The following is a 24,467-nucleotide window of genomic DNA, read 5'->3' as shown; positions in this document are numbered from 1 at the left end:
GATATTGAATGTTTGAATATACTGCCTAAGTATGTTTACCCATTTTACAGGTTATTATGCTGTGGATATCAACACTTATAAATCTCAGGTTTTTGACATTGGTTCTCAAAGAGCAGTCTCTCCACCAGAAGCAGCATCTGTATCACCTGGGAACTTTTTAGAGATGCAAATTTTTGGGCCTCTACCCCAGACCTACTGAATCAGAAACTTGGGGTGCGGGGGTGGGCAGCAATCGCAATCTGTGCATTTTGATGCACAGTAAACTTTGAGAACTCCTGGTTTTAGGATGTTTGCAAGAATGAGCCTTTTTTCTTTCTGCCTTTTTACGGCAATGATGTGGACAAACTAACTGTTCTTTTTCTGAACAGCATTTAATCACACTGAAAAGTTATTCATCCCTTTTCTCAAGTATGTATTAATCATATTAGAAATACCATTCTCCTCTCATTCAAAAGGGCAAAATAGGTAACATCACTTCTGTGTGGGGGCCCTGGAAAATGGAGTTTCAATACATGAACTGAAATGAAATACACATGCAAACAATTCTTAGTACTGAACTGTTTAAGAAGGCCTACCTCTGCACAGGAGGTATCCATAAGCATTACCCCTTAACACCACCTAGCAGAGAGGAGTAGGAGAAAATGTGCGATTAGGGTAAAGGCATTTTTTAAAAATACCTTTTTAGAGTGGATGCTTATTTTTGATCAGGGACAAAATGCTTTCTAAAGTCCTAAGAGAGGGTATCTATGCCTTTAATGACTCTGTAAGCAGTGCTTTAAAATGTTATTGTTTTTAACGCCTGAAATTCCATCTCTCTGCAACAGTGTTGGGGTAATGTGTGATACATTGGTACATCAGTCCGTGAATAATTAGCCAGCATTTATTGAGTGCTTAATATGTGTCCCAAACTGGGTTAAAACAGGGGAGTACTGAAAATATGGTCCCTGCTCTCTATCAAGTTTGCAATCTAGTTGGAGAGATGGGAGTAAAACTCCTGAAACTCTTTGGCCTAACAAAATAACGTGATCAAAAGTGAGAAGGCGTGATACAGACTGCAAGTGTGGGGCAGTGCACTGTGGGATGTGGTCACTCATAGTGTTTAGTGTTTAAGAAAGGAGGCTTCATGGGGCAGATGGATCTTAAGGGATTCTTAGGATCAGTGGTGGATTGTTTGCTGAAATGGCATCATTCTTCGTCTTCCTGTATATTTGCTCTTTGGCAATGCGACTTTTCTGTTTTTCACGTGAAGAGGTACAGTCTACTCTTCCAGCCCTGAAATCTGAGCTGGCCTTGCAATGTTGGCAGTGAGGAGGTGCTAATTCTGACCAAGGCCTCAAGAGACCTTGTAGGCTTCCAGCCACTCTTCATGGAACAGTCCAGCTGCCATGAACAAGCCCAGGCTAAGTCTGCAGAAGGCTAAGAGACTACGTTCTTTATGTGCTGAGGTGTCCCAGCTGAGACGGTTGGAGATTAGTTAGCCCCCAGCTGAGCCATCAGGGAGCTCAGCAGAAGAACTCCCCAGCTGAGCCCAGTCCAAATTACCAACCCACAGAAATCCTGGCCTAAATAAATGGACAGGCCAACAATTTTGGGGTGGTTTGACATACAGTGATAAACAAGTGATACAAGGTCTGAAAGTTAGAGAGGAAGGGAGAAAGTATTCTAGCTAGTGTTGCACTTCCAAAAAAGTCAAGAGTCAGAAATATGGAAGGTTAAATCAAAAGTGGAGAGGCTAGGAGGACTGGATTTCTGAACCACTTTCTTTCAATGAATAGTTAGGAGCACCAGGGTTCAAGAGCACATATACTGGAGGCCAGACCTGCACAACCATGCTATATAGTGATCTTCCTTTGAAGCAGTCCCTCAGGGTATATGAAATAGGAATCCCACGTTGAGACACACAGCATCAAGACCCTATTCTTTCAAACTGGACTTTGAGAAAATGAAACATTTTTTTTCCTAGCCAATTACACTATGCCAAGAACAAAAAGATCTTTATGGCATATTATCACCTGTTTTTAATATTAAAAAATCTAAAGCTTATAGCACATACTTTTAAGACACTGCCAGAGGCAACTTGTAGAATCCCAGAATAAAGATATTATGAAGTCAGACCGCTTTTAAAATCTTCAGTTCTCACAATGTGGATCTATTGCCCGTTGAAAAACAACTTTAACTGTTTTATGAGGTCATTGTATATATTTTTCACCATAAAAGAGCATAAGAGAAAATATTTACCTTGAAATGCTATAACGTGTTCTCTTTCTGTTGTATGGTACTGGCTTGAATAGAACATCCCTGGGAGAGGATGGATGGATTCCTGTTTTAGAAGCAGCTCCTTGACTTTGGCAGGATGGTGGGAGGTTGGGGGACAGATAGGGGCAGAGTGGGGGAGTGCGTGGTATTCAGGTGACACAATATTTAACCCACAACTCCTTGTGTCAGGCATCTTTTGTTCCAGTAGCTACAGAAGCCTCTTTCATTTCATTTTATATTTTTGCAAAACCGATTAGTTGACAAAGTGCCATAAACTTTATAGAAAATGGCCTTCCTGAGCAGATGTCTTTATTCCAACTACGCTCCCATCAGCAGCTGCACACATGTACTAAAATCATGGTGAAGCTGGAATTTCAACAGAAGAAAGGCGGGGGTCATGAGACTGAAGTGTCACCCAAGAATGGAGTGAAAGAGGCGTCACAGCCGAAGCGCACGCCGTGTGTGTGCATTTGCAGGAGAGAGCGCGTTATCGAGTTGTTGTTTTAATCGCTGCTCGTCTCCTGTGAACATGTTGCTCCCTTTTGAGTGTCAAGCAACCGGTTCACCCGAAACTTTTCCCAGCAGAGGACCCGCACGTGCTGGGTCCCACCCTTCGCTCGCGCGGCCTGCCTCCCCCCAGCGTCTGGACACCGTGCGCCGGCTAACAGGTCCCTGCTTACTGAAGCGTCACCTCTCACTCCCCAGTAAATCTCCGCAGCCCACTCGGACTGCAGCCTGTTTGCCGCCCGGCCTCCCATTGCAGCACTCGGGGCGACAGCGAGCGAGGCGGCGCGCGGGCACGGGAAGACCCCGGAGGACCACTGGCGGGCCCGGCTCCGGCTCCGGCTCCGGCTCGGGCGGCAGCATGGGGAAGGGCCGCGCGGGGCGAGCTCGCAGCCCAGGTAAACAGGCTGGCGAGGCGCAGGGCGCTGCCGCCGCCGCGGCCACCCAGCGATTTCCAGGCACGCAACTCCGCCTCCAGGGCTCTCTCCCTCGCGCTCTCGCCCAGCCGCTCGCTCGCAGCCCCAGCAGCCGCCGCAGCAGCGCTTCACACAAAGGACTGTTACCCGCGGAGCAGCTCCTCCACCTCCACGTCCTCCTCCGGTGACAGCAGCCCCGACAGCAGGGCTCGGCGCGGCGGCGGCGGCGGCGCGCGGGGGGGGACCTGTCACTCCCTGCAACCGAGGCGGGGGCAGCGCGGCTTTTTGCCTTTTCTGTTTTGCTTTTTTTTTTTTTTTTGTCCTTTTACCTCTTCGCCTTTTTGTGGTTCCACCCACCTCTTCCCCACTCCTCCTCCCGTAAACAACTCTCCTCCCCCTCCCCCAATAAATAAATAAAAGAGGAGGAGGGTGGGGGGAGGAGGAGTGGTGCTGGGGGCAGGAAAAGGGAGGCAGCGCGAGAGAGCCGGGCAGAGTCCGAACCGACAGCCCGGAGCCCGCACGCACCTCGCACCATGAGATGGCGACGCGCCCCGCGCCGCTCCGGCAGTGCCGGCCCCCGGGCCCTGCGCCCCGGCCCCGCCGCCCGCCCGCCGCCGCTGCTGCCGCTGCTGCTGCTGCTGCTGCTGGGGACCGCGGCCCTGGCGCCGGGGGCGGCGGCCGGCGACGAGGCGGCTCCCGCGGGGGCCTCGGTGTGCTACTCGTCCCCGCCCAGCGTGGGCTCGGTGCAGGAGCTGGCTCAGCGCGCCGCGGTGGTGATCGAGGGAAAGGTGCACCCGCCGCGGCGGCAGCAGGGGGCACTCGACAGGAAGGCGGCGGCGGCGGGCGAGGCAGGGGCGTGGGGCGGCGAGCGCGAGCCGCCAGCCGCGGGCCCGGGGGCGCTGGGGCCGCCCGCCCAGGAGGAGCCGCTGCCCACCGCCAACGGGACCGTGCCCTCCTGGCCCCCGGCCGCCGGCCACCCCGGCGAGGAGGCGCCCTATCTGGTGAAGGTGCACCAGGTGTGGGCGGTGAAAGCCGGGGGCTTGAAGAAGGACTCGCTGCTCACCGTGCGCCTGGGCGCCTGGGGCCACCCCGCCTTCCCGTCCTGCGGGAGGCTCAAGGAGGACAGCAGGTACATCTTCTTCATGGAGCCCGACGCCAACAGCAGCAGCCGCGCGCCGGCCGCCTTCCGAGCCTCGTTCCCCCCTCTCGAGACGGGCCGGAACCTCAAGAAGGAGGTCAGCAGGGTGCTGTGCAAGCGGTGCGGTAAGTGGCTGCCCCCGGGGCGCGCTCCGGCGGGGCTCGACGGCCGCGAGCGAGCGGAGGCGGTGCGGGTCCCGCGGCGAGTTACTTTCGGGGTGGCGGACTCCGAGCGGTCCTCCCAGAGGGCGCTTTCGCGGCTGGCGCTGGCGGCGCCGTCTCCGCTTTCCCGCTGCTTCAGCTTTGCCATTGGTGACAGCCCAAGTTTGGTCCTCGGTTGGGGCCGCCTGAAACTTTTGAATTCTTTGGGGTTTGGTTCACCAAGTAGAACGGAAATGCGGCAGCTGCTTGATGGCGTGGGGATTATTGAACTTGGCTTTGGTTAGGAGCCGTTGATCCTGGGCCTCCTTTGCAGAAGGAAGGGTGAGTCCCGCAGGATTGGAACGCCTTCCCTTCACTTGGGGTCCTGAGTGTGCAGATGGTCAGGGCTTGGCTCTGGGGAGCCCCGACGGGGAAGTCACAGCGCACTGACAGTCCGCGACCCAGACGTGCCAGAGTTTTTGGCGAACTCAGTGTCCAACAGATAGGTGCAGTCTGTGCCTTGTGAATTGGTGTTTGTGAGAAGTACAAAGTTGGGTTTTTTTTTCGTGTGTGTGTGTGTGGTTTTTGTTTTTTTGGCGAAATCATCTCAAGAAATTTGGTTTTCACAATATTTTCGTTTGGAGTACGTTTTGGCACTTCCGTGAATCAGAACAGATGAGCGTAATTACGGAGTTTCACGTGTAGGCCATGAAGAAGAATTTTGGAAGACAAGTTTAGCAATCGATTTTTCCACACCTTTTTCCATTTACCGCCGAAAAGCGTTCTTCCCAGGTGTGCTTCCTAGGAGCAGGTTTGAGAAATTAGCTGCTAATTAATTAAGTTTTTGAGGTAGCATTATGTTTGTGCCATTCGTCAAATAATTTCTGTGATGTAAATATCTGTATAATTTCCTGATTACCATATAATCACACACACATAGCGGGGTTTCTTCTCAAACCATAAATTAACGTGATTACACATCACAAATTCGAACATGCATAATAGCTTTTCCCCTTGGTCTTTATGTATCTGTCTAATAGCTGGTTGGGTTAATTGAATTTTGACGAAACTCAGCACCATGCCATGCTCAGTCTGCCTGTGATGCAAAGTGTGTCAGATCTTCTAAATTTGTGTCTGGGGGTGGCCAATTATTTAAATTTCTGGTTGGCATTTGTGGTGCTTATGTCCTGCAGTTAATAATTAATACCTCACGATTTGGTTTTAACGACGGGAAAGAGCATTGTTCACCCACCGTTCTCTTATTTTAACAATGTACTTTGTGCGCCAGAGACCTGTTAAGATTGCACCACTGGGTGGACAGAGGCTGTTCAGAGAGTGGTGCTGAAGAAAGCTGAATGGCGTTGGGATTCCCTGAGACTGGCTGATAGATGTCACTGTAAAACACGGGAAAGCTCTGCTGGGAGCTGTCTTATTAGGAAATGCAAAAGCTCAACACCACTGTGCTGCAGCCTATGATATTCTGTTACAGTATCTGAAACAAAACCTTTTAAGCCATACCATTGTCCAGTTTTCATATGTTTTGTTGTGTGTAACTCAGGAAGGATCTTACGTTTACCCCAAGCCTTATGAGTTTTGAGTTATTTGCTCTGCAAGGTAGGACGTTAGTATAAAAGAATTAGCAGTAATACCTAGGATGGGTGGGGGCTTACTAGATTAGCAATGGTGTTTAGTTATGCTTTTTAACTAGAAATAAATGTAAGATTTCAGGCGTAAAGTTCTTATGAACACAGAGAGGATGTTTGGAAATGGAAAACTCGTGTTGTCTGGAGGAATATTCCATTTTTGTGCTTCTAAGGGGAAAAAAGCTTCACTGAAGGTAGTTACTTTTGCCCTTTGGTTTGCTAGTCAAAGGAAATGCGTAGTTGTAAATTGTGGCATGTTAAAAAAAAAAAAAAAGTGGGTTTTTAATGAACTAGAAATCTCCCTGCATGTAATTGAGTAGATTAAGAAATTATGAAGTTGCTGCCCTGGGTTTGTGTGTGTGTGTTTGTCAGTTTTAGTGTTATATAATTGATGGTAGGATATTGCACAAAGCCTCAACTAATAGGTTTAGCTAAGGACTAACAAATCATGCTAGAAGTTTCTCTTGCATTTTTACCAAGCATAATAGTTCTTGTAATATTGGAGGATAAAAGTAAATAGTATAAGCTGTTTTATATGATGTAAACTCAGTAAATCCATACTTGGAATATTGGGTGGAAAAGTGTGTGTGTGTACATGTGTGTGAGTGAAAACTTGTGAATTCATCCAGTTGCATGGTTTCAGATAACAATGCCATTCAGAATGTACCAAGCAAAGGAACAGAGACAACTGGAAAAACATACAGTGAGAGTAGAGTCTGATTTGTCCTAGTTGAGGTGCTTTTGTGTGCTTCTGGTCAAAGATTTGAGGGGGAGTGATGGAGCAGTGTCCTCGTCTAACATCATGAAGCCTCCCTGGAGGTGTGACGGTTGTGTGCAGGCTTAAGCCATAATGCTAGGCTGGAGAAGGAATATAGCAAAGTGATTTTGTGATATCATACCCAGGGGAACAGTTTCCAGCTCTCATGCTCTCAGCTGCGGTATCGTTCCCCACAAGTTGCTCGATAGCATAGAAACTACACGTGCAACAGATTAGCCTTAGGGTTGAGCTAATAAAAATCTTCCCTGAAATTCTTTTTTCTCTTTTTTCCTCCCATCTAACAGAAACTCCCGAATAGTGTGTGCATAAAAACAATCTCTTTGACAAATGGATCCTTTGAAACACAAACTATTAGTGTATTTTAGAAGAAACATGGAATTTCATAGATTGTTTGCGTTATAGTTGAAGTTCATGTCAATTGTACTTCTTTACAGTTACTTAAATTTTTTATAGTCTTTGCTTATTTTCTTGCTCACTAAGAAATATTCCTGGGTCCATTGGAATGCAAAATGTCAATAGTTTGCTGTTCAGTTAAATTTCTATTATTCAAACAAGTCATTGTTTGATGTGCTATGGTTTTCGTTTCCAAAGAGTTGTGGTTATACTAGGCAGAAACTGATTTCCAAAAAGGAGTAAAAATACTGATGGTGAATAACATTTACAATTGGGCTTTGTCACATTTGTACACCGATTGTGATCTCATAAGCCAATTGAAATATTTTGTATATCATGATATTGGAAGGAAGACCATATGCACGTATTGATAATATAAACGTGTTTATCAAGTATTTATGATAAATGGCACTTGGACTTTCTAATATCTCAATCACTGTTTAATAAAGACTGTACTTGACCTTATGGTGTTATGAAAATGAAAAAAAGCTGCAGGGATTTTCCAGTCAGCATTGAAGAAAATTATTCTTAATAAAAGCTGTGTTATGGAAGTAGCAATAGGAACAGGTATAGCTTGGCTGCTTGTATTTCATAAATACACATGTAAATTTAATTTCCCAAGTGTTTGTGACTGCTCTCTTTAAACCATATAAATCTTGCTGTCAAAAATCTATACTGGATTTAAAATACTTCCTTCTGTTGAGTAGAGGAGCTATAGATGTATTTATTTATATATATGTTAAAAAATGAAACCAAGATAGGTCATTTGGGAAAACAACTCCTTAAAATAAAAATACTTTAAAAGTGAATTTAAATATCTGAGTTAGAATATTTTACTAGCACTAGAGGATGCTTCTCATCTGTTGTGGGACATCTATACATCTGTCGTGGGACATCTATAAATCCTCCGAATCCAGGGAAAGTGTTACCATATGTCCTGATGTATTAGGACTGGGAAGCTTAAACAACTCTGAGAATCAAAACAGTGACCTGTGCTTCCCCTGGCCTGTGTATTTATAGCAAATGAGAACAAAAGATGTGATTGGGTGGGTTATTGCCCTTGTTCCATATAATCTATTCATTGTTCAGGAAATCGCCTTTGCTTTGATACTTATTTTCTACTTGTTACTCTTCTTAATTATAAGCGTAACATATTTTAAAACATCCTTTCACATTTCATTGACAGTTTATGAACTGGCCAGATGTCCAAAGATGTTTAAACGCTCATGGGTCCTTGGTACTTAGCAATCCTTAGGTTTTTATTTGCTTTTAATGTGTTTAAATGATAGGAAAAAGTCACTATTGATAGCTATTATGGAATACATGTTTTGATTAGTCTTCTATAGATAAATGATAATGAAAACAAAAAGTATACAACTAGGGATCTTATTGACTCAAGCAATTTGTTATCCCCCAAAATAGTGTAACATGCATTAGTCAATGTTTTCATGAGACACTGAAAACTAATTTTTAATGTTCGTATTTCTAAGTAACAGAAGTGGGCATTGTGCATGGTTCTCAGTCCATATATGAATGCTCTAAGTTTGTGCATGCTTATGTTATTCTATCCAAATCATCCCAGCTGATATTGGGTGCTTAGACTTCAATATTCAGAAATTCTGTGTTCTCCTTTGATCTCTCCTCACAGCTGTTCAAGCATCTCAGTACTATGGTTACTCAGTACTTGAAGTAATGCTATGAAAGAATGTATGACCTAGCTAGCTTACCTGCATCCTCCCCAAAATATCAGTCACTGTATAATACTTGAACAGCTGCCTAGTGACATAACGTGTTTAAAACTAAAGTTGGATGATTTGAGAATTTATAGAATACAGATTTTTAAGTCTTACTGAGTTGGGAGATTGAGCTAGTTGAGAGGTTGTGTTTTCATACTGCCTAAGTCATTTAGGGCGGTCATGTTCTTGAGGCAAACCTGTTTCTGAAGGCTTGCTTTTTGGGTTTCTGTTCCCAAATGATCCATACGTGTTGGAACAGATAAAATACAAGAAATTTTGGTGAAGTTGAAAGCTAAAAATGGGTCAACTAGTCTCTGCTTGGCACAGATCCAATTGTTAGGAGATAGCTCTCTGCAGTGTAGACTTGCCTTCCAGTCATCCTAGAAAGAGATGCGCGAATGGTAATTTACATTAATTTTCGGTCGTCTTTAACAGAATCGGGATGTTTTTCCCTATGCAAGATAGTTTCCTAGGAAACGGTTTCCTAACCTTGGTTTACCCCATTAAAACCTCGTAAAATTCATTCTTTGTTTTTCATAATACCTGAAAAAGCAGAAACTTTAGCCACAGCTTGGATGGAACATGGGAGACTGTTCTACTACTTCCTAACTCAGACTTCATATGGGTTTTGCCTTCATTTCTATTTCTTCTATGAAGATACTGCAACAGAAGCCTGAAGTCAATGATGGGGCCCATGAATGGATCTTAATATAGGTTTGCTGCTCATCATCATGCGGTCTAGCCTTCTCTTGACACCTTGGAATTTGGCCATGTGGGTCCATGTACATTGGAAAACAGAGGTCGTAGATCGTAAGGCTGAGAATGCAAATAGTCTTTCTGTTCCTAATGGGCTCTTTGTCCATCCTATGAGGACCTGGATGGTAACTGTATTGCATCTCTAGTTCCTGGGCTCTCTCTCCAAAGCCCAAGGCTCTGTCTCTGGATGTCTGCCCTGGCGTGTTGGACCTATAGGAAAACAACTCAGAGTAGGGCATGATTCTGGAGCTGGTAGCCAGATTTTGGAGGTAACAGTGGGCTGGGAAAACCTAGAGGGTGGCATTGTTTCTTTTCCTTTTGCTTTGCTGTGTCAGAATATGTGAACTGAACAAAGTCCAGTGCCAGGGAATATACCTGACGAGGGTGCTAGTCTTGGTAGTGGGTGCACTCAGGGCCCCAGAGCATGGAGGGGATGATGCGATGTGAAGCAGTGTCAGCCTTGCTGTACGTGGACAGCCCACAGCAGCACTCCTGTCATCCCAGATGTTTGTCTCTTATCTGGGACTTGCCATTAAGGCAAAAGAAGCTAAAAAATGGAGGGACAAACTAAAACCACGTTGTTATAACTACCACTGATTGAGTTGATAACTTTTTTGCCTCTTCGATAGACACATAGAGCTTGATTTTTATGTATAGATTAAATTTCCATTAAATAATTACAAGAATAAATGACTGAAGCACCCCAGCTGATTGGATAGTGGAAATCACTGTTCTAGGCTAAATTTAGAAAGAAAAATAAAAGTCCTTTTTATTTTCTCTCTTCAGGTCTCTGGTTTGGTGAAACAGGTATCTGTAGCAAGTAGCATTTAAAGCCATATCCTGGTAGGATGCCCTTATCTCTGAATCGACCTTTCAGCTGCAGGGAAAAGTTATTTAATTTCCCAAAACTTCTTTTTCCTCAATTATTTTTGGGCAATATTTATTCTGTGTCTCCTATAGGCCAGCAGGGAAAAAAAAATTGCTGTGTTGCAAACACTTGAAAGTACACAAGAGTGTTTGTGTACTGTTTTTAGCAGATTCCTTCTCCAATGATCCCAACTCATTTTGGGTGCTCGACCTCTGTGTTCAGAAATTCTGTTTTCTCCCTTGATCTCTCCTCGGAGGTGTCTGGCCATCTCAGTACTTACTATAGGTTTTACTTTATGTCGAAATTCAGTTCTCCTAGTGACAATGGAAAAGCACTGCTTCTATCCCTAAGAAGTGGTACAAAAAGATTTTAGGTGAGTTGCTCTTTACTTATGTTCTTGTTTTTCACATAGCATCAGCTCTTGGGAAGACTGCAGGTGGGGTGACACGTGTCCCTTTGGGCTCTGATGAATAACGGGGTCCTCTGCCTTCACTCCCTCGGTCGGCCCTGGAGGTGCCGTGGGAGATGATGAGCTGTCACTGAAACAGCAGATGCAGTGGCAGCCTTTCCTCCGCTGCAGGAAGCCTCCTGGCCGCACCTCTGTACGGAGCAGGATGGCTGTCCACGGAGGAGGAAATGGATGGCTGTTGTTTGCTTCAAATAGAACTTGTCCTTAGACTTCGCCCTTGGGAGGCGATTCTGGCATTGAGGGCCTTTCGGTGATTGCCAGGATGGAGGGGTTCTGCTCAGAGCAGGTGAGCTCACTGTCCTGTCATCAGCACAAAAGGGTGACAGCATCGAGACCGCCCAGACTTTCTACTTCTTTGCAAGCCCAGATACCTCTGGATGTTCTTGTCCTCATTGTTTTCATTCCCATCTATACAAGTTGGTTCCGTCTTGTCCAGAGAAACACTAGCGACTTTTCTTTCATCGGTGTGGAAATTTTATTAAAAACTCTAGCATTTTGGAATATAGTCTTACTTTGGTGAACAATATATATTTTTTTAATTATGGTGACAAATATACCATTTTAACCATTTTTAAGTGTGCAGTTTAGTGGCATTAAGTATTCACCTTGTTGTGGAAGCAACAGTGCAATCCATCTTCAGAACTTTTTTTTATCTTCCCAAGCTGAAACCCTGTACCTGTTAAACACTAACTCCCCATCCTCCTCCTCCCCTCTCCCGGCAACCCCCATTCTACTTTCTATCTATGAATTTGAGTACTCTACGTGTACCTCATATGAATGGAATTGGACAATACTTATCTTTTAGTGACTGTCTCATTCACTGAGCATAATGAGTCTTCAAGCTTCATCCATGTCGTAGCATGTGTCAGAATTATTTTTCTTTTATGCTGAATAACATTCCATTGTATGTATACTCCACATTTTTGTTTATCAATTCATCCTTCAATGGATACTTGTGTTACTTCTACCTTTTGGCCATTGTGAATACAGCTGCTACGAACATGGATGTTCAAATACCTCCTTGAGTCCCTGCTTTCAGCATGTGGGGTGTATACCCAGAAGTGGAATTGCTGGATCACATGGTAATTCTGTGTTTCATTTTTTGAGAGAGCACCACACTGTTTCCACAGTGGCTGCCCCATCTCACGTTCCTACCAGCAGTGCACAAGAGTTCCAGTTTCTCCACGTCCTTACCAGCACCTGGCGTTTTCTGTTTTGATAATAGCCATCCTAATGTATGTGAAGTGTTGGTGAGCGTTTATACATTGTTGTTTTCTATAAGAAGTTAGTGCCTCTCACGACAGTACCATAAATAAAAAGTGCTCAGAAAACAGAGGTATTCATCTGTTCAACACTTAATTTACACAGCATTTAGAAGCCTGAATCTGAAGCCACTAAATAACAAAATCACTATGGATAATAACTTAATAAAAACAACGAAAGGTTTAAAGAATAAACATGACCTTGAAAATTTAGAAAACAGCTTTCCGTGGTCATCATAAGAATATTGTATTTCTGTTCATATTGCTATCCATGTAGTCCAGAAAGATACCTTATCATATTTAGATTAGTATCAGAACCTTTTAATTGATTTAATTTATTCATTGATTTTTCTTCCTCCCACCCCCAATTTCCCTGTTTGCATTCCTGTCCATGGCTCCAATCCCCTTCCCACAAGTACTGCACTAGAGGCTGTCATTCTAAAACACTACTTTTATTAGGCTTCTTTCACTGCTTGGAAACTTTAAATGGATGCATCATAATTAACTCTAGATGTCAACATTCAGTGTGCTCCTGAGTCCAGACTGAGCCTTATCTTTCTCAATTTACTCTATCAATACTTTATCCCGTCTAACTGCCCCATGAACAGGCTGTGTGCTTCCCTAACCTTCCTGGTTTTATATACACCATTTCCTCTGCCTGGGTCTCCTCCTGCCCTCGTTTCTGCCCAGGGAAATTCTGCTTCAAGGGACAGCTCAAATCTCATAGCTTCTATGACAATCCTAGTAATGATTCCTGCCAGAAATACTTGATCTAACCTTTGAGCCCAGAGCTCCTCTTCATTATATACTTTATACATGGTACTATTACAGATTTCCCTTCTGTCATCTGTGTTTTTTACGTTTTTATGTATTTTTAAATTTTTCTATACATGTGTGTCTCATCCAGTAGGCCACACTGTTCGTATGGGCAGACACTTGAAATCCGTTCAGCTAATTTACAAGTGCAAAGTGCCAGGCCTCAGACTCAGGAGAATTCTTTCTACTTGCAGCTTTGTAGTTTAGTAGCTCTGTGATTTTGGGTCACTAACGTTATTTTACATCTTTGGATCTCAGTTTCCTAATATGGAAAATGAGAAGGTAGAACTAAGATGCTTTTTTTTTTTTTTTTTTTGAGACGGTCTCACTGTGTTGCCCGGGCTAGAGTGCCGTGGCGTCCTAGCTCACAGCAACCTCAAACTCCTGGGTTCAAGTGATCCTCCTGCCTCAGCCTCCCGAGTAGCTGGGACTACAGGCATGCGCCACCATGCCCGGCTAATTTTTTCTACATATTTTTTAGTTGTCCGATTAATTTCTTTCTATTTTTAGTAGAGACGGGATCTCGCTCTTGCTCAGGCTGGTTTCGAACTCCTGAGCTCAAATAATCCGCCCGCCTCGGCCTCCTAGAGTGCTAGGATTACAGGCGTGAGCCACCGTGCCCGGCCCTAAGATGCTTTTTAAGGTCCATTTAAATTGTATCTGGGCCACGCACTGTGGCTCATGCTTGTAATTCTAGCACTTTGGGAGGCTGAGGCAGGAGGATCGCTTGAACCCAGGAGTTTGAGCCTGCAGTGAACTATGATTGTGCCACTGTATTCCAGCTTGGGTGACAGAATGAAACCCTGTCTCTAAAATAAATAAATAAAATAAACTCAATCTGGTCCTCATCTGAGAAATGACCCAAACATACAAACCACTTCCACTTGTATCCCTGGAGCTTTTCTCTTTCTCTCCTTTCATTTCAGTGTTGCTCTAAGAGCATAATCATGGGAAAACAATTGTGAAACTTTTATACAATCTTAGGAAAAGAGAAAGAGAGCTGAATGAGAGGGAACCTTCCAGGGAGAAAAGCGTCTGCTTCCTCCAAATTCTTTTCTCTCCATTGCCTTTTTGTGTCATTTTGTTAAACTGCCTAAAATACTAACAGCTATTTGTATTCACCAGCGCTGTCCTTTCAAAAAGTAAATACCGTTGTCTCTGCAAGCCTGTCTTTGAAATGATAAAGTATGATTAATAGATTAATCCATCACAGTAAACTTTTAGAACAAGAAAGTTCAGTCATTTGGGGTATTAAAATGGAAAAGAAAGATTCAAACTATTTCACATGAATTTATTTTAACAATGTTGATGGAGATAGGGCACTGTTTTAGGTTTTCATAGTTGGCACTGTTACAGAAGGAACAGGGAGAACTTGGTTTTTAGTGGGATGGCCCCATGGCTCTGACAAAGGCAGGTTTCTTCCCATGGTGTAGAGGTTTGGGTTAAGAGACCTTCTTTCCCAGTTTAGGATTCTTACCGTTCGGTCAAGAAAAGGATACATTTTGGTCCTTTGAGTAAAGTGAGCAATGCAGAAACAAGTTGTCAAATGAGGTATAATTCGATCTGACTTTTTAAATTACTGCAAGCAGGGGCCTCACAGCTCCATAGCACTGGGGTGGGCTGAGTTCAGCGGGGCTAGGTCCATTGTTGTTTTTTTCCTTGGTTGTGGCCTCTCGGAATCCCTGGTGGGTTTATCTACTGCAGAAGATTCGTTGCTGCTTGTAAACTGTGGTTCCTCGATCTGTGTCTCTAGAGAAGACCTTTCATTTGGGCTCTGGATTCATATATTCAGCTACTTACTAGATAAGCCAGGTGTCCTGCGAACACTTTATATAAACATACTAACCAGTGTCTCATCTCTCCTGTAGGTCCATCTGTATACTAATAATGAAACTATTAATGCTATCGCTGCTACTATTGTAATTACTACTATTATTCCCCGTGGTATAACTATAACAGCCTCTTATCTTTACCCGTGTATTCCCCTCCTCTTAAATCTCTTTTGTATACTGTTGCTAGAGTGATATTTCTAAAACAGAAAAGATTATACTGAGCTTTTACTTAATGCTCTTCAGTGGCTCTCAGGATAAAATCCAGACTCCTTAGAATGGCATATAAAGCCTTTCAGCATTTGTCCCAAGTGTTCTTAGCCAGTTCATCCTCCTCCCTGGAACCCTGGGCTACACTGATGGCATTCTGTACATGTCCTAAGTGACTTCAGGGCTCTTTGGATTTGCACATATCAGTCCCTTTTCCCAGAGCGGTCTGCTTCTCCGTCTCTTGTGCACCTTTGCTACCCATTGTTTCAGATTGACTATGTCCCTCAATCTGAGTGGGAGATGGTTAAATAACACTATATAGCTATGTAATGGATTTTTCTATAGTCTTAAAAAATCTTGTAGATGAAAATATGACTTCAAGATACGTTCTCAAGTACATTGTAAAATGAAAAAATGTCATAAAAACATGTGATTTTTTTTCTATGTATCTATCTTGTCAATCAAGAAAATAATAAGAACCTAGAACTTGGTATAGCAAAATGTTAATAGTGTTTATCTCTGGGTGTTCAGATTATCAATGTTTATATTTTTCTTAATTTTGTATTTTCTCAAGTTTCTATAATGAATGTACATTACTTTTTAACAAGGAAAAGTAGTAAATGTGATTTTTAATAGAAATACTGCCTGGTGGCGAGGACCGTGTCTTTGTCGCTTTGGAACATTGCCTTCCTCGTAGTGGATGTATTAGTTGGGGGCAGTCTAACTGCTATAATAAGTGGTATCTTAAATATATAACAACTGAAACGCGATAGTTTATTTCTGCCCAGTGAATGGACAGAACAGGAGACTTTCTGGTCTTTACTTTCCTCTGAATAAGACCTGCCCTAACACCTGAGGCATAGCTGAACCTCACCTCGGACCAAATTGGTTGAAATAGGCAGAGTTCCAATTTGTGACGGTCATTTTATTTTGAATGGCATAGCTGTCTTCTGAAAAGCAGACAGATTGGCCTTTTGCTGCCTCATTGCAGTGGAAGAGCCCAACAGGTAAGTGTACAGCAGATCATAAAAGGCATCAATGCGTATTGTAGATAAATAGCATATTAACTACGTGCTCTTTCTTATGCTCAACTTAGCATTTTATGGGTGAGTTTTGCAATAAATCTTTCGAGCTTAATTCGCACTATGTCTGGTTTCATTTGATACCATTGAAAATGCAGGGGGTCAGGCCACATTCACTCTGTCTTTCCCTGGCATGTTAGGACATCTTCTAGAGCTCTGTGTTTAACAAATCATTTTGTTACAGGGGCTGTGGAGAAATACTCTGAGGCTTTATCACAGCTGACTTAATTGAGTTTCATGATGTACTTTTTTTTTTTCTTCATAGGATAAATTAAAAATGGCTGATAAAGCTGTCTGTAAAAGCAAAATTGTTAGGTTAAAGCCTGTCCAATGTATTAAATGGATTGATGAGTAATCTATCCGCCATTTTTAATCACTTTTATGAACTCTCCAGTAGTTTTATTTCCAGTACTGTGCTAAATAACTGTCAGTATATACGTGGTCATATTTCTTTTTAAAATACTATTGAAAAACCCATGAAAATGATTAAAGTGCCAATGTCATCTACCTACTTCCTGGTAGCAAGAATTGTTAGTGATCGTATGATTAGCCGGGCATATGGTTGTTTTTGTGCAACCCAGGAGGAAAGAGAACCAATCCTTAGCAGGTGAATTGAGATAATGGTTTGGAAGCTGCGTAAAATAACTAATCTTTTGTGCATCTATATCATGCATGCTATTGTTACCCTCTCCTTTAGAATATTTTTATTACATGTTGAGAAGATAAAGAGGATACTTCTGAATTAATGATGTGTAAAGTGTAACGATACACTTGTACTCTTCAGTGTCATGTTTGCCATGTGCCATTTGGCTTTGGAAGGCTCTTGAATTCCTGGGGACCAAAGAACAGCTTTTGCCTGCAGGTCAGTAAGGGAAATATTTGTTCATTAAAATAGATTTGGAGTTTGTCATTCATTTACCCTTTATCCTTTTTCAATCCATGTTCTGTAGCCCCCAAACCTTATTTCTTTCCTCTTAGATTTAGGCACTCCTTCCCTATGGGAAAAATTACAGGGACCATGCTGAGGATGTTGCCTAAATAAATTCTGAGAATCATGAGATTGCTAAACACATGTAGGTAGTTAATAGAAAAAGGAGAAAGCAGCAAGCCTACTGTGTTAATTTCCTTACTCAACAAATATTTATCAGGCATCATTCTAGGATGGGCTCTGTACTGATTTCTGGGATGACGAGGAAGAATTCAGACGTGCCCCTTTCCGAGCTAATAGGGTAGTGTGTCAAAATGGTTACACAAAGAATTATATATAATTACAGTTGTGCTAAGCTTTATATAAAGGAAAAATACAAGGTCCTAGGAAGAGGTATAACAAAAGAATCCGTCTCAGTCTGAAGGATACAAGACAGTCTCCTTGAGAAAGAAAAATTTCTGATAGAGCAGGGAGGAGGATGGGAAGGAGGAGCACAGGGCATTTCCAGTCCTGAGGCAGGGGTGAGGACTGGCAGATCAGAGAGTCAGTGCCAAGGAGGGCAGGATGAGGCCTGAAGGAGAAATCAGGCCAGTCTTGACTTTTCAGGACTCTGCACTTGGTCCTGAAAGCATGGGATACCTCTTAAGGATTTTTAAGCATGGGAATTATAAGGTTTCCATTTTCAAAACATCACAGCTGTTTGTTGTAGGGAGCATGGACTGGAAGACACTTTGAGTGGGCAGGGCACTAAGAGCTTCAGGTGAGACTGGCTGTGGGTTTGGACTAGAGCAGGAGCCATGGACATGAAGGGATTTGAGGTTATTTTGGAAGCATCTTCTAGTCTTGGCTCTGAAGCGGGGCATGCTCCCAGAGGGTGGTGGCGGGGATGGCCCCTGGGTTTCTGGCATGAGCAAATTACAGGGCAGGTAATGCAATGGGGGTACTGCAGGAAGAAGGGTCAGTTCAGTGTGTTTTTGATGTATCTCCATGGAAATACCAAGTAAGCACGTGAATGTGCAGAGCTTGAGGTCAGAAAAGAAGTCTGGGTTGGATTTATGAACGTGGCAGTTGTGGACAAGGATACAATCTGTCCTCTCTGTGAAGTAGGTGAGATTGCTTCGGGAAGGAGGGTAGAGGGTGAGGAAAAGTGAGGAGATAATGTAGTGAGAGGCACAGCAACCTTTAAAGGTGGAACAGCGTGAGAGGAAAGAGGCAGTCAGAGGAGCCAGAGGATCTAGACAGGGTTCAGGAGGGGAGTGGGCTGCTGCCTCTGTGTCCCTAGAGCATCCTGGCGGAAAAGGGGACACGACAGTCCAAACCAGCATTTCTGCGTGCTGACCTCTGCCAAATACTGTCGATTGAAAAGTGCACGTTGGCGTTAGCAACAGTGGGGACTGACAAAGCAGTTCTGGCCAAGGACCAGGGGTGGAGCCCAGACAGTGGCGATTGAAGCACTATTGGCCACTTTCTGGGTTATTCAGATTGAATTTCAGTAATATTTTTATTCACTTGAACGTAAGTAGCAGGAAGCTATTTGTAGTACTGTGAAGCTTTTTTGTGGGGCCCAAAGGGTTTGGAAGAATGATTGACTTGAGTGATCCAATGGATAGTTTGTATAAAGATACGATTTTTTAAAAAATCATCAAAATTGTTTATGAAATGCTGTTAAAGACTGCCCTTTTATGTGTTTTCCCCCTTAGCTAAGAATTCTTTCCTATGTATCCCATAAACCCCTTCAGTGACAAATTATTTACATTTTTCTTGGCACACCGACTTGAGAACTGACGACCATCTGCAGTTGGTACCCAGGTCCTGTGAGAACATAATGCCTTGTCACGTAAATACTTGCGAAGTGACACTTATCAATCTAATTTAAAAAATGATTTGAGTCAAAAGGTCCCTGAGCCATGCATTAGGTTGATACAGGAGCTACCGTTATCTGAAGCTATGACTGAGCATTTTAATGAGCAGCAGTCAAGGAATTGAAAGTTATTATTCTGACAGTAACTGAGTGCATTTTTCCTGTCTGTCCATATGCAGTTTCTTTTTATTGTCTAGAAAGCTGCTGATTTGATGCAATTCACAACTATTATTTGCATAAGGAATTTGAACCACCATGGGAAGAATGATTTTGAATTTCCCATTTTCATTTGTTTACTTTGGTACAAAAATAGTGAAGATTTTTTTTTTTTACGTTGAGTTTTCCTAATTTTAATGCAGTGTAAATAAGCTAGGAGTTATATTTCTGAAAACCACATTATAAATCCAAGAAAATGGGGTAAAGGATAAAAAGGAAACCTCCAAAAATGGGAAGAAAAATTCTGAAACCTACTTCCATTGCTGACTCTGTCCAGTTCACCTTGGAGAACTGTAGATGGGTTATTGGGCCAGATGTTCTGATCTTGAACAGACCAGTGGTTTGCAAAATGGTTTGCACATTAGAGTACACAGATTCTTGGGCTAGAATTCTGGAGGTAATAATTTATTTGGGCCAAGTTTTGTCCTGAGCATCTGCGTTTTTGAAAAGTTCTCAGGTGACTTCGATATGCTTAGGTCTAGGAGCCCTTGGACCCTGTTTTTTTTCCAACTGATAAAGTCAAAGATTTTCTGCAAAATAATCAGAAGATGAATAAGAAAAGGGAGAATTAGAATTTGCTAAGTTTCTATTATGGGCTGAGCATTTTTGCATATTTTACCTCATTTATTCCTTAACACCATCTTGTAAAGTATATCATTTTTGTTCTAATTTTAACCCAAGATTCAAAAAGGTTTACAGAACTTTAAAGGTCACGCAGCTGGGAGGCAGAACCTTTATTTGCACTGAGGTCATCTGATCTGCTCTGTTAGAACCATGATGAAGTTCTGAACAATGCAGTCGGATAGAATCCTAGTCGCGCCATCCCTGGGGCGAGGCCGTCTTGCACTCTCTGGCATAGTGGGTACCTGTGGCCAAAGGTAGACTTTACTGCTTATCTTCAAAGAATGTACTTATGGGCAAATGAGGGGGAGGGCTGGATGTGTTCTGAGAGTACTGAAATCAGATCCACTTGGACAAAACTGTCTCCATCATCCTACATTGAATATGCCGTGTTATTGTGACGAGAATTTACATTGCGTCTCTAAAGGCTCTATGCTAACAAGTTTGCTGTCTGAATGAGGAAACCCCATACGTGGTACATTAATATTTCTTCAGGAAGGAAATGAGACACGGTGGGGTCCAATAGGGAGAAACCTGGATTGTGGAGTGGAATCAGCAAACTGCTTAAGGTGAGGCCTTGGCCTCTGGATCTTGGTCTGTCACTCGTGACCTTGGGAACATTGCTTGATGTTTTAGACTTTATTTCTAGTTCCTCTTTCTAAAATGAGAACAATGCCTCTTTCTTAGAGACTGGGTGAGTGCCAGCTGAGATTATGTACGTAGAGCACCCAGGCCATTGTAAGTGCTCTCCTAGTGTGAATTGGGCCAGGGAAGGTTAGCCACCTCGGAGGCTGACTCCAGGCAGCAAGGATCCTGTGGGGCTGGGGACAGGGAAGGCGGTGGTGACAGAGGCAGAAACAAAGATGAATCTCACCTACTTGATTGCTCTTCATTCTCTTAGGACCCCAGGGACTCTCTTATGTGTGCCAAAGATCCTTTCACCGAGTGCTCCCAGTGTGGTTAGTGGATCAGTAGCATCGTACCACTCTGGTGGCCATTAGGACTGTAAATTTCTGGGTTCTCTCCAGACCTCCTGCTCTCTGGGTGTTTCTGATGCTCAGTGAAGTCTGAGAAGCACCGTGTCAACAGGCAGCCTTCTCCAGGGTGAATCATGTCTGGGGAAGTTGCTTGGTCAGGGATGAACGTTTGTTCAGGCTTAGGGGTGCTGGCTCTGCAGTGAGGGTTCTTTCTCTAGAATACTGTTGATGGTTGCAGTGGTCACAGCAGCAGGTGAATAGATGCTGAGAGTGGGGGAGAAAAAGAGAAGAGGAGAGGGAGCCTTTCCTAGAAAAGTTAAATGATAATATGCCCTTTCTAAATGGAGTCTGGGACATGGTACCAGGAATGAGCAATAGTGAAACATCAAGTAAGGATTCTCCCTAGAAGAGCAGCTGGGCACCATGCCGGAAGACCTGATGCTGGAAAGAGTGGGAACCGAGGCTCCCACAGGGAGGAGAGAGGTGACACTTGCTCTCTGAGCCTCATGCAAAGCCCTGAGCCTCAGTAGCAACAGATTGGGGCAGGTGCCCTTGGGGAGGGGAACTGAAATGGCCCTGTTCCCAGAATGCCTTGAAGGGACCCTTCCAGCACATGTAGGAAAAACCCAATCTGCTAGGTTCCCCTTGCCTACCTGGAGGGGGAGGGAGCTTGCTCAAACATTTTGGGCCCAGGGCTTTGGAAGATTTCTCATCTTTCTGCATGCTCTACGGAGCCAGGCTGAGTGCAGAATTTTTGCATTTAGAGTATCTTGGGGGAACTGGGCAAATTGAAAACCAACCTTTTCGTAGCTCCCAAAAAGTGGACATAATTCTGCGTTCTGTTTTCTCCCTACTAGTGATTTGGGTTTATTCAGTGTGCTCTCTCAGTGCTAGGCCCTTCTGATCTGGTATCTAACTAAATCCTGACAATAACCTAGAGATTGGCATCATTATACCCATTTTACAGATGAAACCGTCTCAGAGCAATTCTGGAATTTACCCAAGAGACACAGTCTAAGTGAGTTGAGAAGCTGGGATTCAGAACCAGGTTAGACTTGTTAGAAAGTGTCCTTATAGTAAATGCTTCCTACCTTTTTGGAGGAAAAAAAATGAAATCTGTATGACAAGCATTATAATGTAAATAGTAAAAGTAATCATATTTACTCCTCCTCCTCCCTAATTCAACAAGCACTTAGTCATTACTCACTGGTTGTGGTATGCTATGAGTGATTCTTGTTCTGTGGGATATTGAGAAGTTTGAGGAATTGATAATACAGGTGGGGAGAAAAGACATAGGCACATTGACCAGAGGAAGCCATTGTGTCCCACAGGTGTGGGGCAAAGGAGAAGGCCCTCTGCTGGGGCACACCAGAGAAATCTCTAGGGAGGATATTAACTTCAGAAACACTTTTTGGGTAGATAGGATTGTGTTTTGTGTTGGCAATGTATGTTAAGACTGTTTGCAGTGTGTGTTAAAACTGTTTGGAGGACCATGTTGCATACATGCGTCTTAAGTTGGACAAACAATTAGAATAGAGTCTGATCAGTACTAGACATTTGCCCCTTCTTTGAATAACTTCTGTATTAACAAACACAGGCTCAGCAACCACTAGAGATAATAAAACTCTCACTAAAGAAGCTCACCTAGTGGAGGAGAGTTTAATTCTTACTTTTTGGATGTAAAAATATATATTAACACTTCTCCTTGGAAGAAATGTAATTTCTGTTTTAGTAGGAGAAAATAGAATTGCACCCTAACTTAAATTCTATTATCAGAGACTTACCTTTATTTTTATCTTGGGGTAAGGTTTTCTTAAGTACTGTTGGGAGTCTGTAGCAATATAGTAATTTTCTATGATATTATTTGGCCATCATTTATTCTTTTAAAGTCATGTCTCTGGTCTCATTTATAACTGGTTTTGTAATTTTTATTACTAGCATTTAATAGTGACCACCCATTAAAACTATGGCAGTACCTAAGTATGTTACAAATGTATCTGACATGTTATTGCCTCTGGATTATAAGCTGGGGCATAATTGAAATCCTTGTTCTTGTTGTAAATGCTGTTATTATGATTTAGTATTTCCCTAAACAGTTTATGTAATTTGGTCCTTTTCTTCATTTGTATATTTCTTTATTTGCCGGACAGGCCATTTTAAAAGTTATATTTAAAAAGAGTAAACTCTCAGAGCTATTGATTTGAGAGACCCTTTTACAACACCCTATTAATCTATTTAGCTCCCACATATTTCTTAGAAGATCAAAGGAATTTCCTGGCCACTTCCAGAGGCCTGACCAACTTTTATTTGTCTTAATGAAGGTAATTAAGATTCCTTAGCTTACCAGGGTCTGCTCCTGGCCCTAAGTGAATTAGTCTTCACCAGACTCTTGGAAGAAGAGCACAAGCGAACTACATTCATTTCTAAATCTTTATATTTCGGTAGGTGCCAGTTAAAGTTTTTCCTGTAGTGGGAAGGCAAACTTAGGTCTGCATAGCCTATGGTTGCTAAGAGAAATAAGGTTCTTCTTTTTCAAACTTGGATTATTCTCATTTCTATGTTATTCATTTCAAATGAATCTGCAATGGTTTGTGGATATATGTAAGAATGAAGCAAACGCATCTCCCACCAGTTAACCAAACAACCAGCATATTCACCGTATCACTGATTTCCAGTGATAGTTTTATAGCATTGGACTTTACACAAAGTTATTAAATGATGCGTCCAAAGTTCTAAACCCTCAAAAAAAAAGGCTAAAATTCAACGAAAAGTTTTGGGCATGGCACTGCTTATGATTTCCATTTTCATAGTCATTTGTTGAATGAATATGCTTTGAGTGCTTGTTTTGAGCTAAACACTGACCAAGGACCCTGCCTTTCTGGTGTGTATTCACCTTTCATAATCTCTCAGTTCAACTGGTCTCTTCAGGGCCATCTTTTCCTGAAATTAGTTTCTGAAATTAAAAGGAAGAGATTTAATCTGAGTTCTAGTCTTTGTCTTGACCACACAGTGAGCTTTAGGGAGAAGGAATAACAAGAAACTATTTAGTAGAGCATTTCCAATGCCTACCAGTTGTAGCCACCACTGGGTTTTGATTTTGTCATTTCTAGGCTCTGCCAGCCCTTACTTGGTCTACAAATGTCTGAGTGCTTTCTACGTTCCAGGACCTGTTTATGTGCTATGTGGACAGGAAAAAAGAGCAAGTCATAGTCAACTGGCAAAACTCAAATTATGGATTAGTCAAGGCCCTAGACTCTGTGTTTGGTACTGTAGTGGGTAAAGTGATATAGAAAGCATGGTCAGTAACCAGTGGGCTTGTGGTCTAATTGTGGAGGTATCTTGGACCTTGGAAAATAACTACCCCCAAGATTATTTTCGGCAAGATGTCAAATGGGCGGATCACAGATAAATGATTTAAAGATTCAGATGAGCTAGAGTTCACTTCCACCTGGAAGGGTCAGAATAAACTTTCATTGATGGGGTGAGGTTGGAGGTGGACCTTGAGGGGTAGGTTGGACAGAGAGGGGCAAACAGACTTGAGTGTTGGGTGCTGGGTTGGGTACTTTAC

General features: G+C 43.0%; 1 protein-coding gene across 3 annotated transcripts in view; it reads left to right on the top strand.

The window, feature by feature from the left end:
• The first annotated feature begins 2,942 nt into the window (after positions 1-2,942).
• NRG1 (neuregulin 1) overlaps positions 2,943-24,467 on the top strand; it is a 1,425,061-nt gene continuing 1,403,536 nt past the window's right edge. For 2 of the 3 annotated variants that reach the window (XM_012648557.1, XM_012648565.1), the window contains exon 1: positions 3,710-4,439. In XM_012648557.1, coding sequence (XP_012504011.1) covers positions 3,710-4,439 — 730 coding nt within the window. Of the gene's footprint in view, positions 3,159-3,709; positions 4,440-24,467 lie in introns of those variants that run through there. The other variant, XM_012648562.1, reaches the window with a different exon arrangement.

This window comes from Propithecus coquereli, unplaced genomic scaffold, assembly GCF_000956105.1.
Source record: "Propithecus coquereli isolate 6110/MARCELLA unplaced genomic scaffold, Pcoq_1.0 Scaffold29, whole genome shotgun sequence".
Taxonomy (NCBI): Eukaryota; Metazoa; Chordata; class Mammalia; order Primates; family Indriidae; genus Propithecus; species Propithecus coquereli.
Note: the sequence above shows the minus strand (reverse complement) of the source record. Positions and strands in the feature narration are given on the sequence as shown.